This window comes from Symphalangus syndactylus, chromosome 17 (genome assembly GCF_028878055.3).
Source record: "Symphalangus syndactylus isolate Jambi chromosome 17, NHGRI_mSymSyn1-v2.1_pri, whole genome shotgun sequence".
Classification (NCBI taxonomy): domain Eukaryota; kingdom Metazoa; phylum Chordata; class Mammalia; order Primates; family Hylobatidae; genus Symphalangus; species Symphalangus syndactylus.
Window position 1 is genome coordinate 25,920,626 of NC_072439.2, and position 21,897 is coordinate 25,942,522.

General features: G+C 41.4%; 1 protein-coding gene across 3 annotated transcripts in view; it reads left to right on the top strand.

The window, feature by feature from the left end:
* Nucleotides 1–5,996, top strand: part of KICS2 (KICSTOR subunit 2) — a 30,096-nt gene extending 24,100 nt beyond the window's left edge. For 2 of the 3 annotated variants that reach the window (XM_055249735.2, XM_063621305.1), the window contains exon 4: nt 4,648–5,996. In XM_055249735.2, the coding sequence (XP_055105710.1) occupies nt 4,648–4,721 (74 nt within the window). In that variant the 3' untranslated portion in view covers nt 4,722–5,996. The other variant, XM_063621304.1, reaches the window with a different exon arrangement.
* The last annotated feature ends 15,901 nt before the right edge of the window (nt 5,997–21,897 follow it).

Below are 21,897 nucleotides of genomic sequence, written 5' to 3' on the forward strand. Positions count from 1 at the left end.
AAAAATTGGCCAGGTGTAGTGGTGGGTGACTGTAATCCCAGTTACTCTGGAGGCTGAGGCAGGAGAATCGCTTGAACCTGGGAGGCGGAGGATGCGGTGAGCTGAGACTGTGCAACTGCACTCCAGCCTGGGTGAAAGAACGAGACCTGTCTCAAAAAAAAAAAAAAAAAGAAGAACCAAGAAACTACTGGCCTATTTTTTATTTTCTGGGAAGAACATGTGTTTTAACTTTTTTTTTTTTTTTTTTTTTTGAGACAGGGTCTTGTCTGTTGTCCAGGCTGGAGTACAGTGGCACAATCACAACTCACTGCAGCCTCAACCTCCTGGGCTCAAGTGATCCTCCCACATCAGCGTCCCGAGTAGGTGGGATTACAGGCATGAGCCATCACACCTGGGTTTCACTATGTTGCTCAGGCTGGTCTCAAACTCCTGGACTCACATGAGCCTCCCGCCTCAGCCTCCCAAAGCACTGGGTTTATAAGCATGCACCACTGCACCTGGCCTCCTTTCTTTTTCTTTAAAAATGGTCATAAGCTTTGTAAAAAGCTAGTTTGCTTTAAATAGAAAGTAGTGATTTACCTCTGCATTTTTTTCACTCAGGTTCTATAAAAAAATCTCAGCAGATTTTACAACATTGACCTTACCTAAGATATTGAAAGCAATTGGAGCTAAAAAGTCAAATCACTTTTCCTCTCTACTGTGTTTTGCCAAGAAACTGAAAAATATTCCTTGGTATGCATGTATTTTTTCCTCTTAGATTAAACCACCATTAGCCTTAATGACACAGTCCACCAAATACCTAGGAGAATATATACTTCAGTGGAACCCCGAGAGAGGTGTAAGTAAAGTATATATATGTGATTTAAATAACCATTCGTCACCTAGAACATATTTGAATTGTATATCTATTTTTAAACATAAACACAAAAAGAATTTCAAAGAACAGAAGGCAGATGTGAATATTAAGAAAATCTAAGACAATATATATTTATAAATTACTGTGCAGCTGTCATAGACTGTACTGGAGGAGTTTTTGAAGATTGAATATTGATACTTAAATTAGTTCTTAAGCTCTTCAATAAAGTTTTCTAATTATGAAAAAACTCCACATAATTTGGTTCAAGCCAAGAAACAAAGTCATTTTACTCTAAGATTTATTCTCTAAATATAGTAATGAGATCTGTAAAGTCTGTGTTTTGCTAATGAAAAGAGTAAATCTGCATATTTTCTGCAGACTGCTTTCTTTGAATCTGTTTCTAAACCACAACTTGATAAGTTTTTATGGGTAACTGGGAGTATGGTCAACACTGAGTTTTCCAAGGGTTCCATCCAGGAGTATTTCATTTTAGGATGCTGTTTGGACACAGGGTTTGTAACTTTGTTCTCTCTGGGTCCTACCTGATCTCTGGCTGTGTCATTTCAGGGAGTGTGTGAAAATAAAGCCCAGTTCTTAACCAAGGAGCCAATACCCTTGATATAATTGCTTTGGATATTTGGACATATTGGGAGAAATAAGTCCAAATACTTTTCTTTTCTTTCTTTCTTTTTTTTTTTTTGAAAAGGCAAGGTCTGTCGCCCAGGCTGGAGTACAGTGGCATGATCATAGCTCTCTGCAGCTTTGAACTCCTAGGCTCAATGATCCTCTTGCCTCAGCCTCCCGAGTAGCTAGGACCATGCCTGGCTGATTTTAAAAAAATATTTTAGAGATGGGTTCGCACTATGTTGCTCTGGCTGGTCTCGAAATCCTGGGCTCAAGTGATCCTCCCTCTTTAGCTTACCAAGTGGGAATACAGGTGTGAGCCACTGTGTCCAGCAGAAAAGGTACTTTCTAGAAAGAAAATAATTGGTACTTCACTACATTCCCAGGGAATTCCTTCAGGTGATCTTTAAAATATGTCCACCCTTTTGATCTAGAAGCAGACTCGCGATTTTGTTTGTTTGGCAAATCAGCCTCTGGGCTCAACTTCCTTGTCTGTAAAATGGGGCTAAGGAAATGTGGGCTGCCTTTTCAAAGGATACTGTTAGGATGGAACGAGATCATGTGTGTAAAAAAGGCTTTGGAAACTTTCTGGAATTTGAAGGCTATATAAATAAAAGATGGACCGCTCTTTCCTTAAATTCGGCACCTTTGCTGTTCTTTTCTTTCTCTTCAATTCTGTGGCAAACCTGTACCTAGTTATTATGTTTGAAAGAGAACTGGTTTAGAAGAGGAGGCAGATAAATGCCTAACCAACCTACCCACTCTTTCTATTTTAGAGTCTTTGTGGTTTTTTGTTCCCAAATTTTTATGGTTGGTTGATAGCATCATTTTAGTTCTCCTATATTATGATTTCTTTTTTTTCCTTTGGTTACTCTATCAATTACCGAGCGAGGTGTTTTAAAATCTCCAACACTGCTTGTGGATTTGTGATTTTCTTCCTTTATTTCTGTCAGTTTTTCCATCCTGTATTTTGGAGCCCTGTCATTAGGCCCATATACATTTATAGTTTTTATTTCTCTTGTATTCACCATTTTATCATTATGAAGTTTCCTGCTTTATCTCCACTGCTACTGCTTACTCCAAAGTCCATTTTGCCCAATGTTTTTATGGCCCTTCCAGATTTCTTATGCTTACTGTTTGTGGTGTGTGTGTGTGTTTTCCATGTTCTCATTTGTAACTTACTTATTTATATCTGCATTTGAAGTGTCTACAGACAGAACTAAAGAGATAAGACAGATTAAAAAGAACAACAATCTCTGCCTTTTGTTGGGAATGTTTAGTTTATTTCTCCTGTAAGGTTTTTACATCAGGATTTTGATGACAGTATCCTTGAACTATCACTTGTTTTTCATCCTTTTTTCCCCCTTTATATTGGAAGTTAGAGCAAGATGTTTAATCAGATTCAGCTTCTCTTTGTGTAGTGGTGTTGTTTATTTTATTAGGAAGCAGCTAATAACTGCCATTGCCTAGATAGATTATATCATTAGAGGTTACAAAATGGTAATATTCTAATTGTTATTCCTTTTCTCATTATTAGCCAGAATACATCTACAAAGAGAAATTCACCTCCAACTATTTAGTACCTTGAAGTACAGTTCATATGGAATGGATGGATAAGTCTTTGATTCTTTTGCTTTTCTTTATTTTATTTATTTATTTATTTTTGGGGATGGAGTTTTGCTCGCTCTTGTTGCCCAGGCTGGAGTGCAATGGCACGATCTCAGCTCACCACAATCTCCGCCTCCAGGGTTCAAGTGATTCTCCTGCCTCAGCCTCCTGAATAGCTGGGACTACAGGCACGCGCCACCACGCCCAGCTAATTTTTGTATTTTTAGTAGAGTTGGGGTTTCACTGTGTTGGCCAGGATGGTCTCCATCTCTTGACCTCATGATCCCCTTGCCTCAGCCTCCCAAAGTGCTGGGATTACAGGCATGAGTCACCGTGCCTGGCCTTTATTTATTTTTACTAGTTCTTAACATATTGAGTTAGTTCCTTAGCATCTTCCAGACACTGGGGAGTTTTAAAAGAAATGTATATGAATTTATAAGGATTTCTGCCTCTTAAGTTTAACCCTGAATTTGAAATAAAGCAGTCATTTTCTCCCTGACCACAGGATTTTTTTTTTTTTTTGGTAAATATTATGACTTTCCCTTATTCCTTCCTCATGGTTAATTTTCTCTCTTAATTACTGTTGATTATTTTCCTCCACATTTTTTCCTCTCCCTCTCCCTCTATCTCTCTTCCTCCCTCTTTCTTTCTTTTCCTCTCTCACTTCCTTCCTTCTCTCCCTCCCATCCTCTCTTACCTTTTTCTTCTCCATCGCCCAGGCTGGAGTGCAGCAGCACAATCTCTGCTCACTGCAACCTTCGCCTCCTGGTTCAAGCAATTCTCGTGCCTCAGCCTCCTGAGTAGCTGGGATTACAGGCACGTGCCACCATGCCTGGCTAATTTTTGTATGTTTAATAGAGACGGGGTTTCACCATGTTGGCCAGGCTAGTCTCGAACTCCTGACCTCAGGTGATCTGCCCACCTAGGCCTCCCAAGTGCTGGGATTACAGGCATGAGCCACTGTGCCCAGCCCCATCCTCTCTTACCTTAGTTTCTGATTTCTTTCTCATGGATTCTGCTTTAGCCACCTTTCTTCCCATGCCTCTGAGATCCAGGACATACACCAGTAATCTCTGACCCAGTTTTGGGAAACAGCATCTGAAAGTATTCATTTTGATTGTTTTTATAACCGGTTACTTTTTTTCGGGCAGCGAGGAAGGAATACATAGGGGGGAAAGGTCAGTGTTGGTACTAATCGGGTGACTACAATTAGTCCTAGCCACTTCATGAACACACAAGGCCTTTGGCCAACGGCGGCCAAGCATTGCTTGCTCTATGTATTTGGCAGGTTATTTGGCAGGAAAAGTTACTCAAAACTAAAATCTTTTCAAGTGTATTTTTACTATGTGATTTTTTATTATTATGTAAAAGATCACTTTTAGTGTATTTGCACTAATTATTGTATAAAAGCATTAAATTAGCCTCTATTTTTTTCGAGTAAAAATGTAAGAAAACTAGATTTTTTTTTCTCCTGAGAAACAAAAATTATGCTATGTGACTCCCCACGAAAGCCCTGTAGGTTGAGTTTAACTTAGCAATTTCCTCTACTTTTCTACCAGGTTCCTGTTACCAATGCAATTATTTCGTGGCCTTTTGCCTGAATTACTCTAAGCTGCTTCTCCAGAGGAAATGAGTCAGAAGAAATAGGCTTGATGTGCATTTCTGCCTTTGGAGACTTCTCTTGATATGGTGTAAATCCGTAAGGTTTCATTAATGCCTTGTCTGCATATTTTTTCAATCTGCTTTTGATAACAAGGTCTGTTTCTTGGGTACTTCAAATTTAAAACCGTAGGGTATGTGTAAAATATCACCACTAGAAAATGGAGAGACACAAATGGGTTCCCCCTTCTGTAGTCCTTCCCTAATGTCAGAATCTGGGGTTAGGGTTCTAAGTGATGGTATCACTCAGGAGAGGGTCACAAGAGTAAACGACATGGGAGTGCATTCTGAAAGATGACTGCTTAGACGTGCGGCGAGAATGGCCAGAAAACGGAGGATGGCGCTTGACATTGATCTAGGAAAGGAAGATAGTCATTGGGACTTTTGCTAAGTTTGTCTGTAGAGAGTGAATTCTGCTTTTGCTGGTCCTAAAAACTGCAGAGTAATTCTACAATCCAGTTAAATTTGTAAATCTAATGCCTGATTTGATCTGAGATTTATAATGACTCAGCTGGTTGATCCAGCTTAGGTCTAGACTCATTTCACTTTTGTTGTGACAAGATACGACAATGTAGGACACACCCTTTACCCCCCAGGGTCATCCTGGTGTCAGTCATTTCAGGCTAGGCCAGTGTCAGAGCAGTCCCTGAAGCAGAAGTGGATGGAAAGATGTGAATGATTTCTAATATTCAACATTCATTAATTTAACATTGACTGTGCTAAGGGTAGTGATATAGCAGTTAACCAAGACCAACATGGTGTCTGCTTAGTTGATGCTTGAAATAAGGTGATCTGGCCCCAGCCACCTGGGTGGCCAGGAGCTGAAAGGGCTGTAACCAGTAGGCAGTAAATAGTCTTCAAACTTGTTAACTTGCATACCTCCCTACAAATTTTGGAAAAACCATGAGACTCTGATTGATTTTTTAAAAGAATATCTAAAATCATTATGTTTAAATAGCCTCAAAAGAAGCATTTTATTATGTATTGTAAATATTGGCATTTTAAAATGTTATTTGGTCTTTTAAATGTATCCAGTGAAATCTTGGTACAATAGAGATTTGATAGCTACCATTTTCTATCTTTAAAAATACTTTAACACGCTTTGTAACAGTTGGAAATATTGTTTGATTCCTTTTGCTCCCTGAACTCCATTCTACTTCTTCCAAAGAATTTTATCCTAAAATGAATTTATTTTTTGCTTAAAAGTCTTATTGTTTACCTTATTAAATACTACTCAGTATATTATAGATATAAGTGTTCTTTGTGTTACCGTAGCTCTAAGAGTTTAATGACCAAATGACATTTTAATAAATATTAAACTTAAAAAATTACATTTGGCTGGGCACGGAGGCGCACGCCTATAATCCCAGCACTTTGAGAGGCTGAGGTGGTGGATCACTTGAGGTCAGGAGTTCAAGACCAGCCTGGCCAACATGGTAAAACCGGTCTCTACTAAAAATCCAAAAAATTAGCCGGGCATGGTAGTGGGCGTCTGTAATCCCAGCTACTCAAGAGGCTAAGGAAGGAGAATCGCTTGAACCTGGGTGGCAGAGGTTGCAGTGAGCTGAGATCACACCACTGCACTCCAGCCTGGGTGACAGTGAGAGACTCTGTCTCCAAAGAAAAAAAAAGTTATATTTAATTTGAAATACATTTTCTATGAAATGAATAGGTATAATATTTACAGTGATTCGGTTAAAGGAATTTTCTAAATGTTTTTTGTTTGTTGGACAGATATTTTTACACCCTATGATAATACCCCATGTTAAAAACTGGGAAGGGTTTGCAATTTTACTCTATTTGCTAGCTAAAAACTTGCCCTGACATAGTTTCACAAATGCGGACAGAAGACACAAGACAGTTATTCTAGTAATAGTAGGAGCTGGATAACATCATTTTTGCATTTTTGATTTCTTAAGCTTCAGTTCTCTCAGGGCCAGTGTGGATGGGCCCAGATGGATGTCTGCTCACATGCATGTGAGAATTCTGATCTTTGGAAACACAATTTTTTTTTTTTTTTTTTTTGAGACAGAGTCTCACTCTGTCGCCCAGGCTGGAGTGCAGTGGCGTGATCTCGGCTCACTGCAAGCTCCGCCTCCCGCCTCCGCCATTCTCCTGCCTCAGCCTCACGAGTAGCTGGAACTACAGGCCCCTGCCACCACGCCCGGCTAATTTTTTTTGTATTTTCAGTAGAGACGGGGTTTCACCGTGTTTAGCCAGGATGGTCTTAATCTCCTGACCTCGTGATCCGCCCGCCTCGGCCTCCCGAAGTGCTAGAATTACAGGCTTGAGCCACCGCGCCCGGCCCCCAGTCTTTTATAACGGTTTGTAAGCGTGCCTTCCCTTTGCTCCGGAGGGAGGCATTCCTATTCCGTCCAGTAAGTGTGTTGCTTTCCTAGAACTCCCATAACAAAATACCAAAAATTGGATGGTTTAAAACAACAGAAATGTACTGTCTCTCAGTTCTGCAGGCTAGAAGTCTGACGTGGTTATGGCAGAGCTGTCTTCCCACTGAAACCTGTACAGATAGTGCAGAACTAAGGGCAGTTGATGCCTTATTCTGAAGACCTGCAGAAAAAACCCATGGAAAATGGCCTCCTAATACCCTATAGTAAACGTATGGGTGAGAGGTAAGTTTATGTTTTGGCGAGAGAAAGGCAGTTATTAAAGGAGAAGGTAGAAAAAGTTTACTAAAAGCACTTTCACAGGTTCTTAGGAGAGAATTCATATGGAAGTTGAGGAATCTGAAATTGATTTCCTAAAAATTGATTTTCTTAAAATGATCTCTATTCTCATATCTTTTGAAAAATATTTCCATATCTCGGTAGAATCCCAGTTTGAAGTTCACTATTTTAAGGGACATGAGGTACTGCTGTTCTCTGGGAATCACCACATATAGTAGAGCTTTGCAATATTGATGCCATAATGTCCCCTTCTATTTTCCTGAACTTTCCAAGAAGTCTTTGCTAAAAGTTGTGGATGGGCTGAGCAATGTGATCAAAGAATTAAAAGAGGGATTTCTGCCTTCTTTTAGGGGAGGGCAGCAGTAGCAGGAGGAAGGTTGAGTCCAGGAATTGCCAAACGTGGTATGCCACAGAGCGCCTGTCAGCCTGTGTACAGGGAATGTGGTCAGGAGGCAGATGAGTGGCGGAGGCAGCAGACAACTGGATTGGGGTCCTGATTTCCAGAAATAGTAAGGAGAGGAATTTGTCAAGAGCCTGGAATTCCTGTAATTAAGCAGAATGGGGAGTTGACGTTTTCCTAATGGATATTAACAAATAAATGTGACCTCATTTTATGCTCCCATAAAGGGACCTTGGCCAAGGTCTGGACATTCCAGTTAAAGTTTTTGACCAAATTATATATGGCTAAGTTGATGTGGAATCATTCATTTCCACAGTAAAGCATTTATATAGACAAAATGACTTATTTGCATTTTTTTCCTACTATGTTTTTTAATAACAAGGCCAGTTTTTGTGAAATGCAACTATCTAGTCTAGCAGGTATAGTTGTCCTTGGAAAGCTTGAGAAAGTGCTTCTTATAGTATTTATTAAATGTCACTTCTAGTTTGAAAACCAGCACAGATCTCCAGGAGCAATAATGTTTTATGTTATTAAAGTTGAGCCCCTGTAGTCTTGCTTGATTTTAAAAGGATGAATGAATGATATTGAGGAGAGGAAGATAAGTTTTTTGTCTCTGTCCTCAGGGAATTAACTTCCAAGGAAGTGGGACCCCCAGCACCTGAAGAGATATCTAGCTTTAAAAAAAAAATCGTATAGATTTGTCAAACTTTACAGGTGGGAATTGTAACAATATTGAAAAAATGTCAACTACTTAACAGCTGGTAAGAAAATTCTTAGGGAAAGTATTAAATATTTAGAGAAAATACTTTGAGGAGATACTTGGAGTAGGATTGGCCTTATTACCTGCAGGGCTTTCATTTTTCCTTCCCTGGAGAAAGAATAGGGTTCAGGGGGAAGAGATTGCTGGGTGTGATAGGGAGAGGAGCCAAGAGGCTCAACCCGGCCTAGTAGAATTAAATAGACCCTTAGATGCACTACTGCAAAGCAGGGGGAAAATGCATAGGGGGAGGTCTCTCAGGGTGTCAGTTGTGAGGTTACAATGTAAACCTCTCCTCTCTCTTCTTTGAAACCTTCAATAACTCCTTGAGTGAATGTTTTTTTTTTGAGGGGTCCTGACTCCAAAGGAGGGAGAAGGGACAATTGACATCTAAGGGCACTATATTCTTTCTTCCTCCTTCTGTTCCTTAAGTTATAGGAGGAAAGGATTAGCAACCTCTCCTTTCATTAATCAACTAAAAAGTCTTTAATTGTATTACCTGCTGAGGGCTTGCTGATGCATAAGATGGTGGTTGTGACTTATGTTTATCACCCATATGTACCAACTGATTTTATAGGAAGGTGATAATGGACGGGAAGGCCAAACACAATCAGTCTTCTAAATTTTAATGTGAACGTGAGTGAAAGATAAGGTGCTTTGCTGGATTAAAAAGCAAAAAGGAAAAGAAGGGAAAAGCATATGAAGGAGGAGAGTTAAGTTCAACTCTCTTTTCCTTTTAGCTCTTAGTTTGTGCCAGTATGATGAGGTAGAAGGTAGATGTGGGGTTATACGGTTCATAAAGAGGAAAGGAAGAAAAGTAATAAAAACAAAAAACCAGGGAAGGAGGAAGTGAAAACAAGAAGAGTGAAGAGAGGCCAGGCATGGCTCATGCCTGTAATCCTAGCACTTTGGAAGGCTGAGGCTGGCAGATCACTTCAGCCCAGGAGTTTGAGACCAGTCTGGACAACACTGTGAGACCCCATCTCTACAAAAAACACAAGAAAAAAAAATTTTACTGGGTGTGGTGGCATGTGCCTGTAAGTTCCAGCTAGTCAGGAGGCTGAGGTGGGAGGATCACCTAAGCCTAGGAGATGGAGGCTGCAATGAGCCAAGATCATGCCACTCCAGCCTGAGTGACAGAGTGAGTACTGTCACACACACACAAAAGAAAGAATAGTGAAAAGAGTTACTATGGCATTCGGAAATAAAGACAGTCTTTGCTGTTCTGGCCAGTGCCGTGGGCTTATGAAGTAAGTGTACAAGACCCTTTCATTGTAGTTCAATAAGAGCGACAAAATCCTCACTTGGGGAACCTGGTCCCTGCTTCCTGTCTTCATGGGGTATGTGAGAACCCATTCAATTCTAACTGTCAGCTATTCAGCCAGAATCCCTGGCACTATGTTTATTAAGCTTACCATGAAAACCACTTTCTACACACAGCCTAGCAAAGAGAATTACTTTTAATGAAACAACAACAGCAATAACAATTTTCAATACTATTATTTCCCTATTCCACTCTGTGGGCACAATCCCCTGCTTATTCATAATCACTTCATATACAACACATTAAAGGCATCTTTTGTCTTAATTATGTGGGGCTAACAAACATTTAGGGAGCATTCACCATAAACTCTATTAGTCAATGCTGAAGCTTCCTAGTAACATTGTTGACATTTAGTATTGCCTTACTTTGTTTTTGGAGCTGGTAGGTTTCTGTTAAAAAAAAAAAAAAAAAATTTGTTTTTGACCTCTTGTGGCCTGAACTGTCTAGAGAGGCTCTGGATCAAAAAAGCAGCCTAATTGCAAAATCTTTCCTTTGGCAGTGAAAAGATTGGGAATGAGAGTCAGTGAGGACCAGCCAGTAGATGGCAACACTAAAGCAAGACACAGCTTCTTGGCTGAGGCTTCGTTTCCATCCTGGGACAACCCGTGCAGCTCAGCTTCTTTGGACAGTGGGAAGTTGAGCAGTATGAGGTTTATAAAAATGACCATTTTTACTGTTTAAGGTTGGGGCATTAATGACTGCTCTTGTAGAGACAGGTATTCAGGCAAGAATTGGCTCAAGAGATGAGTCAGAAAGTCTTCTGTCATTTCCAGTGAGTTTTAACCAAGACATTCCAAATGGCTTCCTCATCTGGTGACTGTGCAGTGAGCTTCTCCTGACTCAGAACCATCCACACATGACTGTAACTGCTGCTGCTGCTTTGCTCCTGAGGCATTTTCTGTTTGTTCTGAGACTCATGCTCCCTCCCCAAATTTTCAGACAAGAGGGCTTACCTTGCTTGGAGTGTTTAGAAGGATGAATGGAGAGTATTAACATTTTTGTGAGGGAGAAGGGAGTTTCATGCTCCTTGAGTTTGTAATGAAAGTACATACCTCTCCCCAAATGTCCATGAACACAAATAAAATTTGCTTTAATAATTTGGGGGGTTCATGGGACTCCCCATGAGTCCATGGGCCCCCATGATAAAAATCCCTGTTTGGGAAAAGCTCTTGATGAAGTCCAAATAGGCTATTCAGGAGATACAGTAAGTCTTAAAGGTCAGTACTGTCCCAGGCAGATCAATAACTGCTGGATGTTTTCACCCGGATATCCTGTAGGCAACTCAGCACTTTCCTTCCCCAGACTTGCTCCACTTGGCATCCTTAATTCTTTCTTAGTATGACTCTTGTCCCAGTCGCCCTCTCTTCAGACTTTGGAGTCGTGTTTGATTCTTCTGTTTTAGTCACTGCTGAATCTTCACAGCACTCTCATATTCGTTCCATTTTCATAGTCAGTTCTTTCTTCGCCTTGGGCTATTAGTCAAGCCTGGATTAGAAATCTTGTCTCCTGCTTGATCTCTCACCTTCTGTTTCTTTCTATTCCAGGCCTTCCTTCTTACCTTTGCTAGGGAATTCTTTGAAAACCCTGAGCTGGTTGTGTCTCTTTGGCTCTGCCTCTTGCTCCCTCTTTTTAAAAAGTCCTGATTAAGTAGCTCCCCAGAGTCTGCTGGAAGAAGTCCAGTTCTGACAATCAGGTTCAGCCTTTTCTTTTTTCTCTTCCACCATTTCCTTGCTTTACCTCAGTTTTATGCAAAATGGAATACTTGGCCGGCCATGTATTTTCTTGCCTTTGCTCCGAGTTTTCTTTGTCTGGAATCCTTCTAGACTAGGGGTTCTTCACATTTTTGGTATGATAAAAGAGGAGATTTCATTGGCAGCCTGCAAAGCATACACTTTCTCACAGTTTTTAATGTATAAAATGATGCATGAAATTACAAAGAAACCAATTATATTGAAATACAGTTATAAAATTATTTAAAAATCTGCTATGTTGTATGCATTCTTCTTTATTAATACATTTAATAACATGATATGGCATTGGTCCTAATAATTATCATGGCAATTTATGGCCTACATCTGTAATGGAAGGAAATGCTAAATTTCAGTTAGACATTAGGGAAAATAAAGATGCATTTTTTTCCTATCCAAGTTCACAGACCCCAGGCTAAGGATCTTAAATCTAGATTATTGATTCTCCAATAAAGTATGAATCAGAATCACTGGGATGCTAAACAAAGCATGCTAAGCCTCATTTCTGATTCAGCAGGTCAAGGGTAAGACCCTGGCTTTTGTATTTCTAAGTGTTGCTGATGCTGCAGGCCCAGGGATTGCAGTTTGAAAACCTCCAATCTGCCAGGCACAGTGGCGCACACCTGTAATCCCAGCAATTTTGGAGGCTGAGGTGGGCAGAACTCCTGAGGTCAGGAGTTTGAGACCAGCCTGCCCAACATGGCAAAACCACTAAAATACAACTACTAAAAATACAAAAAATTAGCCAGGCGTGGTGGCAGGCGCCTGTAATCCCAGCTACTCAGGAGGCTGAAGCAGGAGAATCACTTGAACCCTGGAGGCAGAGGTTGCAGTGAGCCAAGATCACGCCACTGCACTCCAGCCTGGGCGACAAGAGCAAGACTCCATCTCAAAAAAAAAAAAACCTCTGATCTAGGATAGATCGTCACTTCTTGCCATCTTTACCTTCCAAAACCCTATGCCTCCTAAAAGACCCAGGGAAAGGCCACCTTTTGTATTAAGTTTTCCCCTATATCCCCTATTGGAAGAAATTTCTTCTCCTTCAAGGACCCTGTCCCAATTGTTCATCCCACTCTCATGGCATTTAACTTTATGCCTTGTTCGCTGGAGTAAGATGTGTCTATTCTCGACTTGAGCTTGAGCCTTCTAAACTATTTGTACTACTGGAAATGTTATGATATTTCAGACCTCCATGAAGGAATAAATGTCTTCTCTCACTCATTAGACTGTGAGCTTTTCTAGGGTATGAAACATGTCTTATAATTTGTGAGAGAGAAGAGGGACTAAGAAAGGGAAGAAGGAGCCGGGCGCGGTGGCTCACGCTTGTAATCCCAGCACTTTGAGAGGCCGAGGCGGGCGGATCACGAGGTCAGGAGATCGAGACCACGGTGAAACCCCGTCTCTACTAAAAATACAAAAAAATTAGCCGGGCGTGGTGGCGGGCGCCTGTAGTCCCAGCTACTCGGAGAGGCTGAGGCAGGAGAATGGCGTGAACCCGGGAGGCGGAGCTTGCAGTGAGCCGAGATTGCGTCACTGCACTCTAGCCTGGGCGACAGAGCGAGACTCCGTCTCAAAAAAAAAAAAAAAAGAAAGGGAAGAAGGAAAATTTCAATAGAGAACTCCTCATTAGGGAAATTTATCTAGAAGCACAGAAATTAGTCATGAAAGAGAACACTTCATTTATTCACATAATACCCTTCCTGGGTGCTACAGGCTGAAATGTCCTTTATCCAGATTAAAAAACAACAAAGTAGGTTACACAGTGGACCTTCCAGCAAGTTTTCAAAAGATTTCCATTGGCCCATGGTCATCACACAGTGTATGGCCTCATTCAGGTCCCTGGTAAGAATGTTTTATGGGTCAGAGCCCTGGGAGTGCATATGGATTTTCTGCGAAGGCTTTGATGCAGTACTCTGGAGTTATTTTTAAAGACAGGATAAGCCCACTGGGGCCTTTTGTATGGCACGGCTTATCTATACCTGATCAGACCTCCTAACTAGTGAATATCAATCGTTTGGAGTCAATCTGGGAGGAGACAGAGAACTAAATAAGCATTGAGCTGCAGGATTATGATTTCATCCCTGTACTGTTTCATTCACTTGATTTTTTCTTCCTTCTTCCCTTCCCTTTTTTTTCTTCTCTTCCTCTCTCCCTTTCTTCCCCTTTCTGTCCCTTTTCCCCTTCTTTCCTTTTTTTAATCCAATGACTATGTTAGCAATTATGTTGAAGGTTGGTCTATAGGGGCCTGTAGGTTTCCTTCCAGATAGAAAATTCTGAGACTCTATAAACAGATCCACAGTAAGGTGTTCTCCCTTGCCAGGTGGCAATTTTATCTGTGGTATTGTTGCTTCCCACACTTTAAATCTTGTTTATTTGACAGAGACTATGCCTTTGTGAAGTGGAAGCATGCTCTGAGATTTCCATTCAGGTCTTCTGTCTCTATCTTGCTGTACTTGTATGAATTGTGTGATCTGAGTTACTCTGTCAAGTTTAGATCGTGAATATAGAGGCAAAAATAGCAATTATTAACAGTGATGATAAACATTTGGATGTAGTGCTTTTCATTTCTAAATGGCTTTGAAGAGACCAGATACATCTGTTAGTATTAGTCATTCTGCCTGTGGGATTCCTTATCTTGGGTCAGAGGGTTTCCCTTGGACTCTGTTCTAGCTGTGTAGAAAGACTCATTTTGGTAGCTATTGAATTTTTCCCCCTGTGAGGCATATTCTAAACTTTTAATCATTTCTCATGGGTTACATATGTTCTCTTGGTGCTAGCTGTGCATGTTTCTATTCTCATACATGCATTTAAAATGAATTTATCCTGGTACTGTGGCTAGATAAGAAACTACTGTTACTGAATTCTTTCCTAGGAGGGAGAAATAGAATTTTCTCTGGAGGTTCAGAACAGATCTTCAAATAAAACTCTCATCTTCATAGTGGTACCCTATGGGGTAATTCAGCTGATACGTTGAATGCCTTTTCCCCTAAGGCGGTGGGCTGACAATGGTAGCTACCATTTCTCCTGGGCTAGTCTAGATGCAAATGTTCAGGTGAAGGTTGTCCCATGCACATACCTCTCTCTCCCTTGTCACTTTCTGGATATTCTAGATGGATTTGCATATAGTTCTGTGTGTATGACTAAGCTGTAAGGAACAGGTACTGGGTCTTTTGTCTTTTTACACTTAGTGTTGGTATGTAAGTGGTGCTCAAAAATAGTTGCGCTGAAATCCTCTTTATTCTAATCTCAAACCAAACCGTATATCCCCTTTATTATCATCTCCAACCACAAACAAAAACATTGTTTTCCATGTATAGATTCAAACTAAAATCATATTAAATTGATTAGGGAGCACATTCTGACTTAGTCCATGTGGCTTCGTGATCTAAGGATTTATTTTTAATAAACACCGCCGCTTGTGTGTGGAGCCCGGCCCCTTCCCCAGGCTCGTCGCATGCGTTCTTCCCTGGCTCTGTTTGGGTCCCAGGAGCAGCCCGTGCTGTTCCCTGTGTCTTGCATTCTTTTCTTCACCCTCTATCTTATGTCACCCTTTATCCCTGCATCCCTCAGGCCTCATCTCAGTCATCACTTCCTTGGGCACCCCAGCCCTGTTTCTGCCCAGCCCTCCTCAGTCTCCTTTAGCGAAGGGCTCTTTGGTTCCTTTCCTTCAGAGCACTGATCACCGTTGTAATTTGTTGACCATTTACTTCTGAGCAACTCCCTTCCTTTCTGTTCTATAAACTTCCTGAGGCCAAGGGCTAAGCCCATTTCTGCTGACCTTTGCATTTCCAGCCTTTGCACAGTGGCTGGGGCATAACAAACACCAGTGGCCGTGCCAAGGAATGCTCAGGGTTGGAGCACCCCATAATTTCTATCATTCCACACAAAATAGTTCTATTCTTGGATATGAACTATTGCCATTTTCCCACTCTTATGTAAAATGTGAACGTGAACTCCACAAGGGCAGGGCTTGTCTGTCACTATGTATCTTGAGCATTTAGATGAGTGCTACCTAGCAGGTGCTCTGAAATGTTTGTCGAATTGATAAAGGTGTCTTGAGAAATCTTGGTTTTCACTGATCTGTGATATTCAGTTGTATGTGCTCTGCAAACCCAGTTTCAAGGCAGGTGCCTTCCCTCCTTTCTCTAACTCCCTGCCTTCTAACTAGAGTGCACTTTCAAGTCCATTGCTTTAGCAACTCTGGCACTGCCTACTGGTAGGTTCTGAACACATATTTTATGAAAATCCAGAGCTGGAATTTTTCAAGGAAGTTTCTCAACAGTACACACCTAACAAAAGTGTGGTCCAACTAGAGAGTGGGTGGGCTAGAGGTGGAATAGTTTCCCAAGGTATCTCTGCTTCCAACAGTATGCTACGAGTGATTCATGAATATATATGCAGTTGGCTTTGAGCAAGTACCCAGCAAGATTATCAGCTGAAAAATATGTTTTTATTTAAAAAGCTTAACCGCGAGCAGGTACAGTGGTACATGCTTGTAGCCCCAGCTACTCAGGAGGCTGAGGTGGGAGGATTGCTTGAGCTCAGGAGTTCAAGAACAGCCTGGGCAGCATAGGGAGGTCCCATGTATAAAATAATAATAATCACCACCACCATCATCAATCATCATCATCATCTCAACAGCTTTTTAAAAGGATAGTGTTTTTTAAAAGCCATTTTTAAATTGTAAATACTAGTTTACATGCACATATAAACAAGAGCACTTCCATATGCATGTATCCCTTCCCCCCGTTATTTACTTATTTATTTTTGAGATGGAGTCTTGCTCTGTCACCCAGGCTGGAGTGCAATGGCACAATCTCAGCTCACCGCAACCTCTGCCTCCTGGGTTCAAGCGATTCTCCTGCCTCAGGCTCCCAAGTAGCTGGGATTACAGGCACCCACCACCACGTCTGGCTAATTTTTGTATTTTTAGTAGAGACAGGGTTTCACCATGTTGGCCAGGCTGGTCTCAAACCCCTGACCTCAGATGATCCTCCTGCCTCAGCCTCCCAAAGTGTTGGGACTATGGGCATGAGTAACTGCACCCGGCCCCCCTCTGTTATTTTACCGGATTGTCACTTCCCACCCTCAAAGTTTCCTTGCAGTTCAGCTTGTCAGTGGCTTCATCAAAGAAGGCAGCTTGCTGTCACCAGCAACCAATATCTGGTTTTAGATGTGGCTAGTGTGCCTAGTTGCTGTAACAGAGGGGATGTCATAATTAAACTGCAAGGCATAGTGAAGGGTATGGCTGTCATACATTACTACACTTGTGGGATAGAAAACAAGGTCTTGAACTTAGCAGGGACATGCAGGAATACAGTTATTATACACTTCTTGAAATTGTCTCATTCCAAAAAACATTTGGTTTTAGGGAAACACATTGGAGAATTAAAACACATTGAAAAGCTAGAAATAGGTCAAAGTGATTGCAAAACAGTCTTTCAGCATTGTGGTGGGGCACCTAATGGCTTTCGTTGGTCACCCAATCAGAGAGCTTGTCTTTAGACTAATGCTATTCAGTTGGTTACCATGGCAATGATGGAGTACTAGTTGTCATGGCAATGAAATGGAAATTTGGGGGACCAATTTCTTTAGAAGAGGTGGATTCATTAAGCCCTTTCTTTCTTTCTTTCCTTAAAACTTGACCATGTCATACAATACTTTTAAAGGGTGTCCATTTTCATACTCTATACATTTTAGGATTTATAAAATCTTTTCTTATTCTTGGATCTCATGTCTTAAGTCTTTTCACCTCTGTGATTTGAGTAGATACCCCCACCCCTACACAGTCTTTTGTGGCTCATATTAAAGAATGACACTGCAAAAGCTACGTTTCTTTTTATCCCCCCAAAAGTGTTTCTGCCAAACTCCATTGGATTCCTCCAAAGTTATTTTGGTATGAAATAGAATAGGTCAGAATAATTATATTGGACTAAATGATAAATGAGATTTCTACCAATGCATTGCAATCACCTGTTCCTCACTGAGGTGTTTATCAGAATTGTACTTTAAGGCGGATCCTTTTGAGAAGCACCAGAAGCCTGGCTCTTTTTCCCTCCCTGGGCTGATGGGGGTTTTATTCCTCTTTGCTTAGAGTCCACTCTATGGGATCATCAGTGGGAAATAGATCTTGTTCACATGTTACGCAGACTTGAGTGACCTTTTTCTTGACTGCTCCTAAGGAATTAATTTAGCTGCTTATTTTGAGATTCTAGAAAAGAATAAGTGGTTATATATATATATATATATACACACACACACACACACACACACATACATATATATATATTTGTTGTTGTTTTGTTGTTGTTGTTTGTTTGTTTTGAGATGGAGTTTTGCTCTTGTCACCCAGGCCAGAGTGCAGTGATGCCATCTCAGCTCACTGCCACCTCCGCCTCTCAGGTTCAAGCGATTCTCCTGCCTCAGCCTCCCGAGTAGCTGGGATTACAGGTGCCCATAACCACGCCCAGCTAATTTTTATATTTTTAGTAGAGACGGAGTTTCACCATATGGGTCATGCTGGTGTCAAACTCCTGACCTCAGGTGATCCACCCGCCTTGGCCTCCCAAAGTGCTGGGATTACAGGTGTGAGCCACTGCACCCAGCCATAAGTGGTAATATTATCGGGTTGGCTAAATCTGGGGATTGTTAGAGATTTTAGAGAACATATATTGGATCAAATCTAAATTCATGGACCTCTAAATTTTTCTGAGATTATTTTTGTTGTATTAACATGAGCTCTGGAAAAGACCTTTTGGTATATTCTTATACTGCGAGTTTGCTGCTATGGAATTTTTTCAGGATATTTGTGACAGTAATTCTCACATTCTGTAATGAAGGAAAATCCCTTGGGGATTTAGAAGGAACCTCTAAGAGCCTTTCCTATAATCTGTAACCCCTCATTATTATAGATACACTACTTTACATGAGATCCAGCTGGGGGCTCAGTAGACCTTGTTGGGTTGAACACCCCCTGTATCCGAACTCAGGCTCTGTGACCTGAGGGTTCCAATCCTGCATAAGGAGGAGGCTGGGCTTTTGTCTGAGATCCTCCCCCTTTTTACTGCCTGTTGCCTCCCTCCAGTGCCTGTGGATTGGCCTGCTGGGGCTATAACAAATTACCACAGGCCAGGTGACTTAGACAGCCGAAATGTATCTTATCTCAGTTCTGGAGCCCCCGAGTTCCAGATGGGAGTGTTAGCAGATCTGGTTTCTCCTGAGGCCTCTCTCCTGGGCTTCTAGATGGTGACCTTTACTCTGTGTCCTCATGTGCCCTTTCCTCTATGTGCACATATCCCTGGTGTCTCTTATGTTTGTCCAAATTTCCTCTTCTTAAAAGAACACCAGTCGGATTGGATTAGGGCCCACCTTAACAGCCTCATTTTAACCTAATCACCTCTTCAAAGGCCCTGTCTCCGAATACAGTCACATCCTGAGTGCTGGGAGTTAGGGTTTCAACATATATTTTAAGGGGACACACTTCAGCCCATAGCAGACTGCAACACCATATTATTTTCATTGTTGATTGTTTCCAGCAACTCCCTGGCTGGGATCTAAAAGAAATGGTGGCAAGCTTCATGGAATCAGACAGAAAGACTTCACCATTCTCTGCAGTGTTGGGGCACAGGAGTAGGTAAGGAGTCAGGGGTGGTAAGGAAGAAATCTTTTGATGTTCCTGGGAGCATAGCTGGGTTTCCTTGGCCTAGTGAGATGGACAACATCAGAAGCGGTTTGTGAGAAGTAAGGTGTTATTAAACGAGGCAAGAAGAGCAGGTGAGGTGGGGGTGGGGGGCAGAAATGCACTTTTTTTTAAAGGCCTCTTCTTGGACTAAGATTTGAGTTCCCTTAAGGATTACAGACTAAAGGTTAAGATGCAAGACTGGAATAATTTTCAAATTTACACAAAAGTCTAGATTTGTGGGTTCTCTTAGACGATGTGACAACAGAGCCCACATTCCAGAGCCAAAATAATTTCTCGCTAACCTCCTTGGGCTTTATTAAAATAGCTTCTTTGCTTTCAAAGAAGATAGGGCAGATAGGCTTCAGCCAAAGGAAGTGAAGCCAGTGATCACTCTATGAGCCATGCTGGAAGGCCCCAGCAGGAAGTGAAGAGGTGGCCATGAGGTGAGAACTGCTCATCTTGCTTGGGGCAGACTCAGTGTGTTCAGGGCTCCCAACCAACCTATAAGAAATAATCCATCAGAAAGGTGTCCAGCAATGTCCCCTGCAGGGAAGAAAGGGCATGAAGGTACTACCACCAACTGGCTTGGTGTTATAGTTAGGCAATCTTTTTCTTTCCTCCCTCCCTTCTTTCCTCTCTCCCTCCTCCCTTCTTCCTTCAGTCCTCCTTTTTTCCTTTCTCCCTTTGTTCTTTCCCTCCTCCCTTCGTCCTATTTTTCCTTCCTCCCTCCTCCCTCCTCTTTTCCTTCCTGCCTCCCTCCCTTCCCTCCCTCCGTCCCTTCCCTCCCTCCCTCCCTTGCTCCCTTCCTTCCTTCCTTCCTTCCTTCCTTCCTTCCTTCCTTCCTTCCTCCCTCCCTCCCTCCCTCCCTGCCTGCCTGCCTGCCTGCCTGCCTGCCTGCCTAGAGGTAGTGTTGGTGATGGTAGATATTGGCTGCTGGGTCTGGGTCCAGGGACGGTGACAGAGGCAGTGATGTCTTCTAATCATTTCTGTGGCATAACCCTGAGTGAGTTCCTAGCTAGGAGACCCTCAAGCCTAATTATCTGGTCTTCCTGCAGGTTCTCTGAACTACTAAAATAGCTTTAAATAAATTCACCTTTTGCATAAATTATCCAGAGTCAGTTTATTTTGCTTGCCAAAATGAATGCTGATACTCTTTGTGCTCTGCCGAGACTTACTGGTCACAGACAAGAACCTTGAGATGGCCACAGGTCCCAAATTGTTATCCAGATTTCCAGAGAGACCGAGAGCCTGTCTTAGGGAGCCCCAGATGAATCAGCCCCCAGATACATTCCATGACTCCTCATGGTAATAGTGTCACTTCCTTGAATGAGGAGCTTGAATGAGGAGCTAGGGGAACAACTCTTTCCAGCAGCAAATTAAACCCATTTTTTTTGTTCTTTGCAAATGGAACATGCTCAACAAGTTCAAACTAACTTTAATGGAATTTCTAGCTGTCCGTGTCCAAAGTCCCATCAATAGTGTTCTCTTTTTCTTTAAGTATGAAAGTGTTTACTGGAAAGAAAAAAGAATTTCTCATGTTCTGTGCTTTTCTCTTGCACAGAAAAATACAGCACCAACTTTAGATTTAATTAGAGTTAAATTATGACCCAAGCAGGAATAGGGGTTATTCTGAAAATCACAGACTTGGCAGAGACTTTCAGAAATCATTAATGCTGTTCCCCTATCCCTGGATTTAAAAAATTGGATTATGTAAGAAACATGAGTGTTGGGGTTGGGGGTGGGGGGTGGAGTTTGAGAGAACCCTGGAAGTGGAGTAGGGAGTGGAGATAGCCAAGAAGCGTCCTTTTCTTAGGGTGATTGGGTGTCTGTCAGCTCTCCATCCCCAGTGAAGTTCCATCTCTCTCCTCCATACATTAAAATAATGCCTTAGTTTTTCTTTTATTGAAAAATTAGTAAATTTATTGTCAATACTAAAAAACAAAACGGAAAGGAAAAATAGTCACCTGTAATCTCACTACTAGAAGATAATTACTGTTAATAATTTGGTGTCTGTATTAATCTAAACTGTTGCTAGTGACAACTCAAACTACCTTGAGTTAAAGAAAAAGCAAATGCATTAGCATATAAAACTGCTAAGTCCAGGGTTATATATAGTTTTAGGCTTATCTGCATTTAAGGGTTCAATGTCATAGGGGGTTTGAGTGAAGAAGTGAGATGATGTGTTTTCATTTTTAGAAGATTATTGACTTTTTTTTTTTTTTTTTTGTCTTTAACTGTCTTTCTTGCTCATCAGAGCAGAAGGAATTCTTTCTTAAGTGTAGTATAAACATCCACCCTAAAAGCTTCCCGGCAAAGATCTGAGAAAGCTGTAGATGCTCGTGGGGCTAAAACAAGCAGACTTTCGTGAGGTGCTAAGAGCTAAGTCACAATATAGATCCATAGCATGTACATTTAAAAAAAGAAGAGGAAAAGAAAAGGATGCCCACGTAAACAGTGGAAGTCTGGAACCGTTACGAAGCCTGTCTTGCTTCCAGCTGCATGCAGAAATGTAACATTGATATTTTTATCATTTATTTTCTGGATACCAGATTCCTT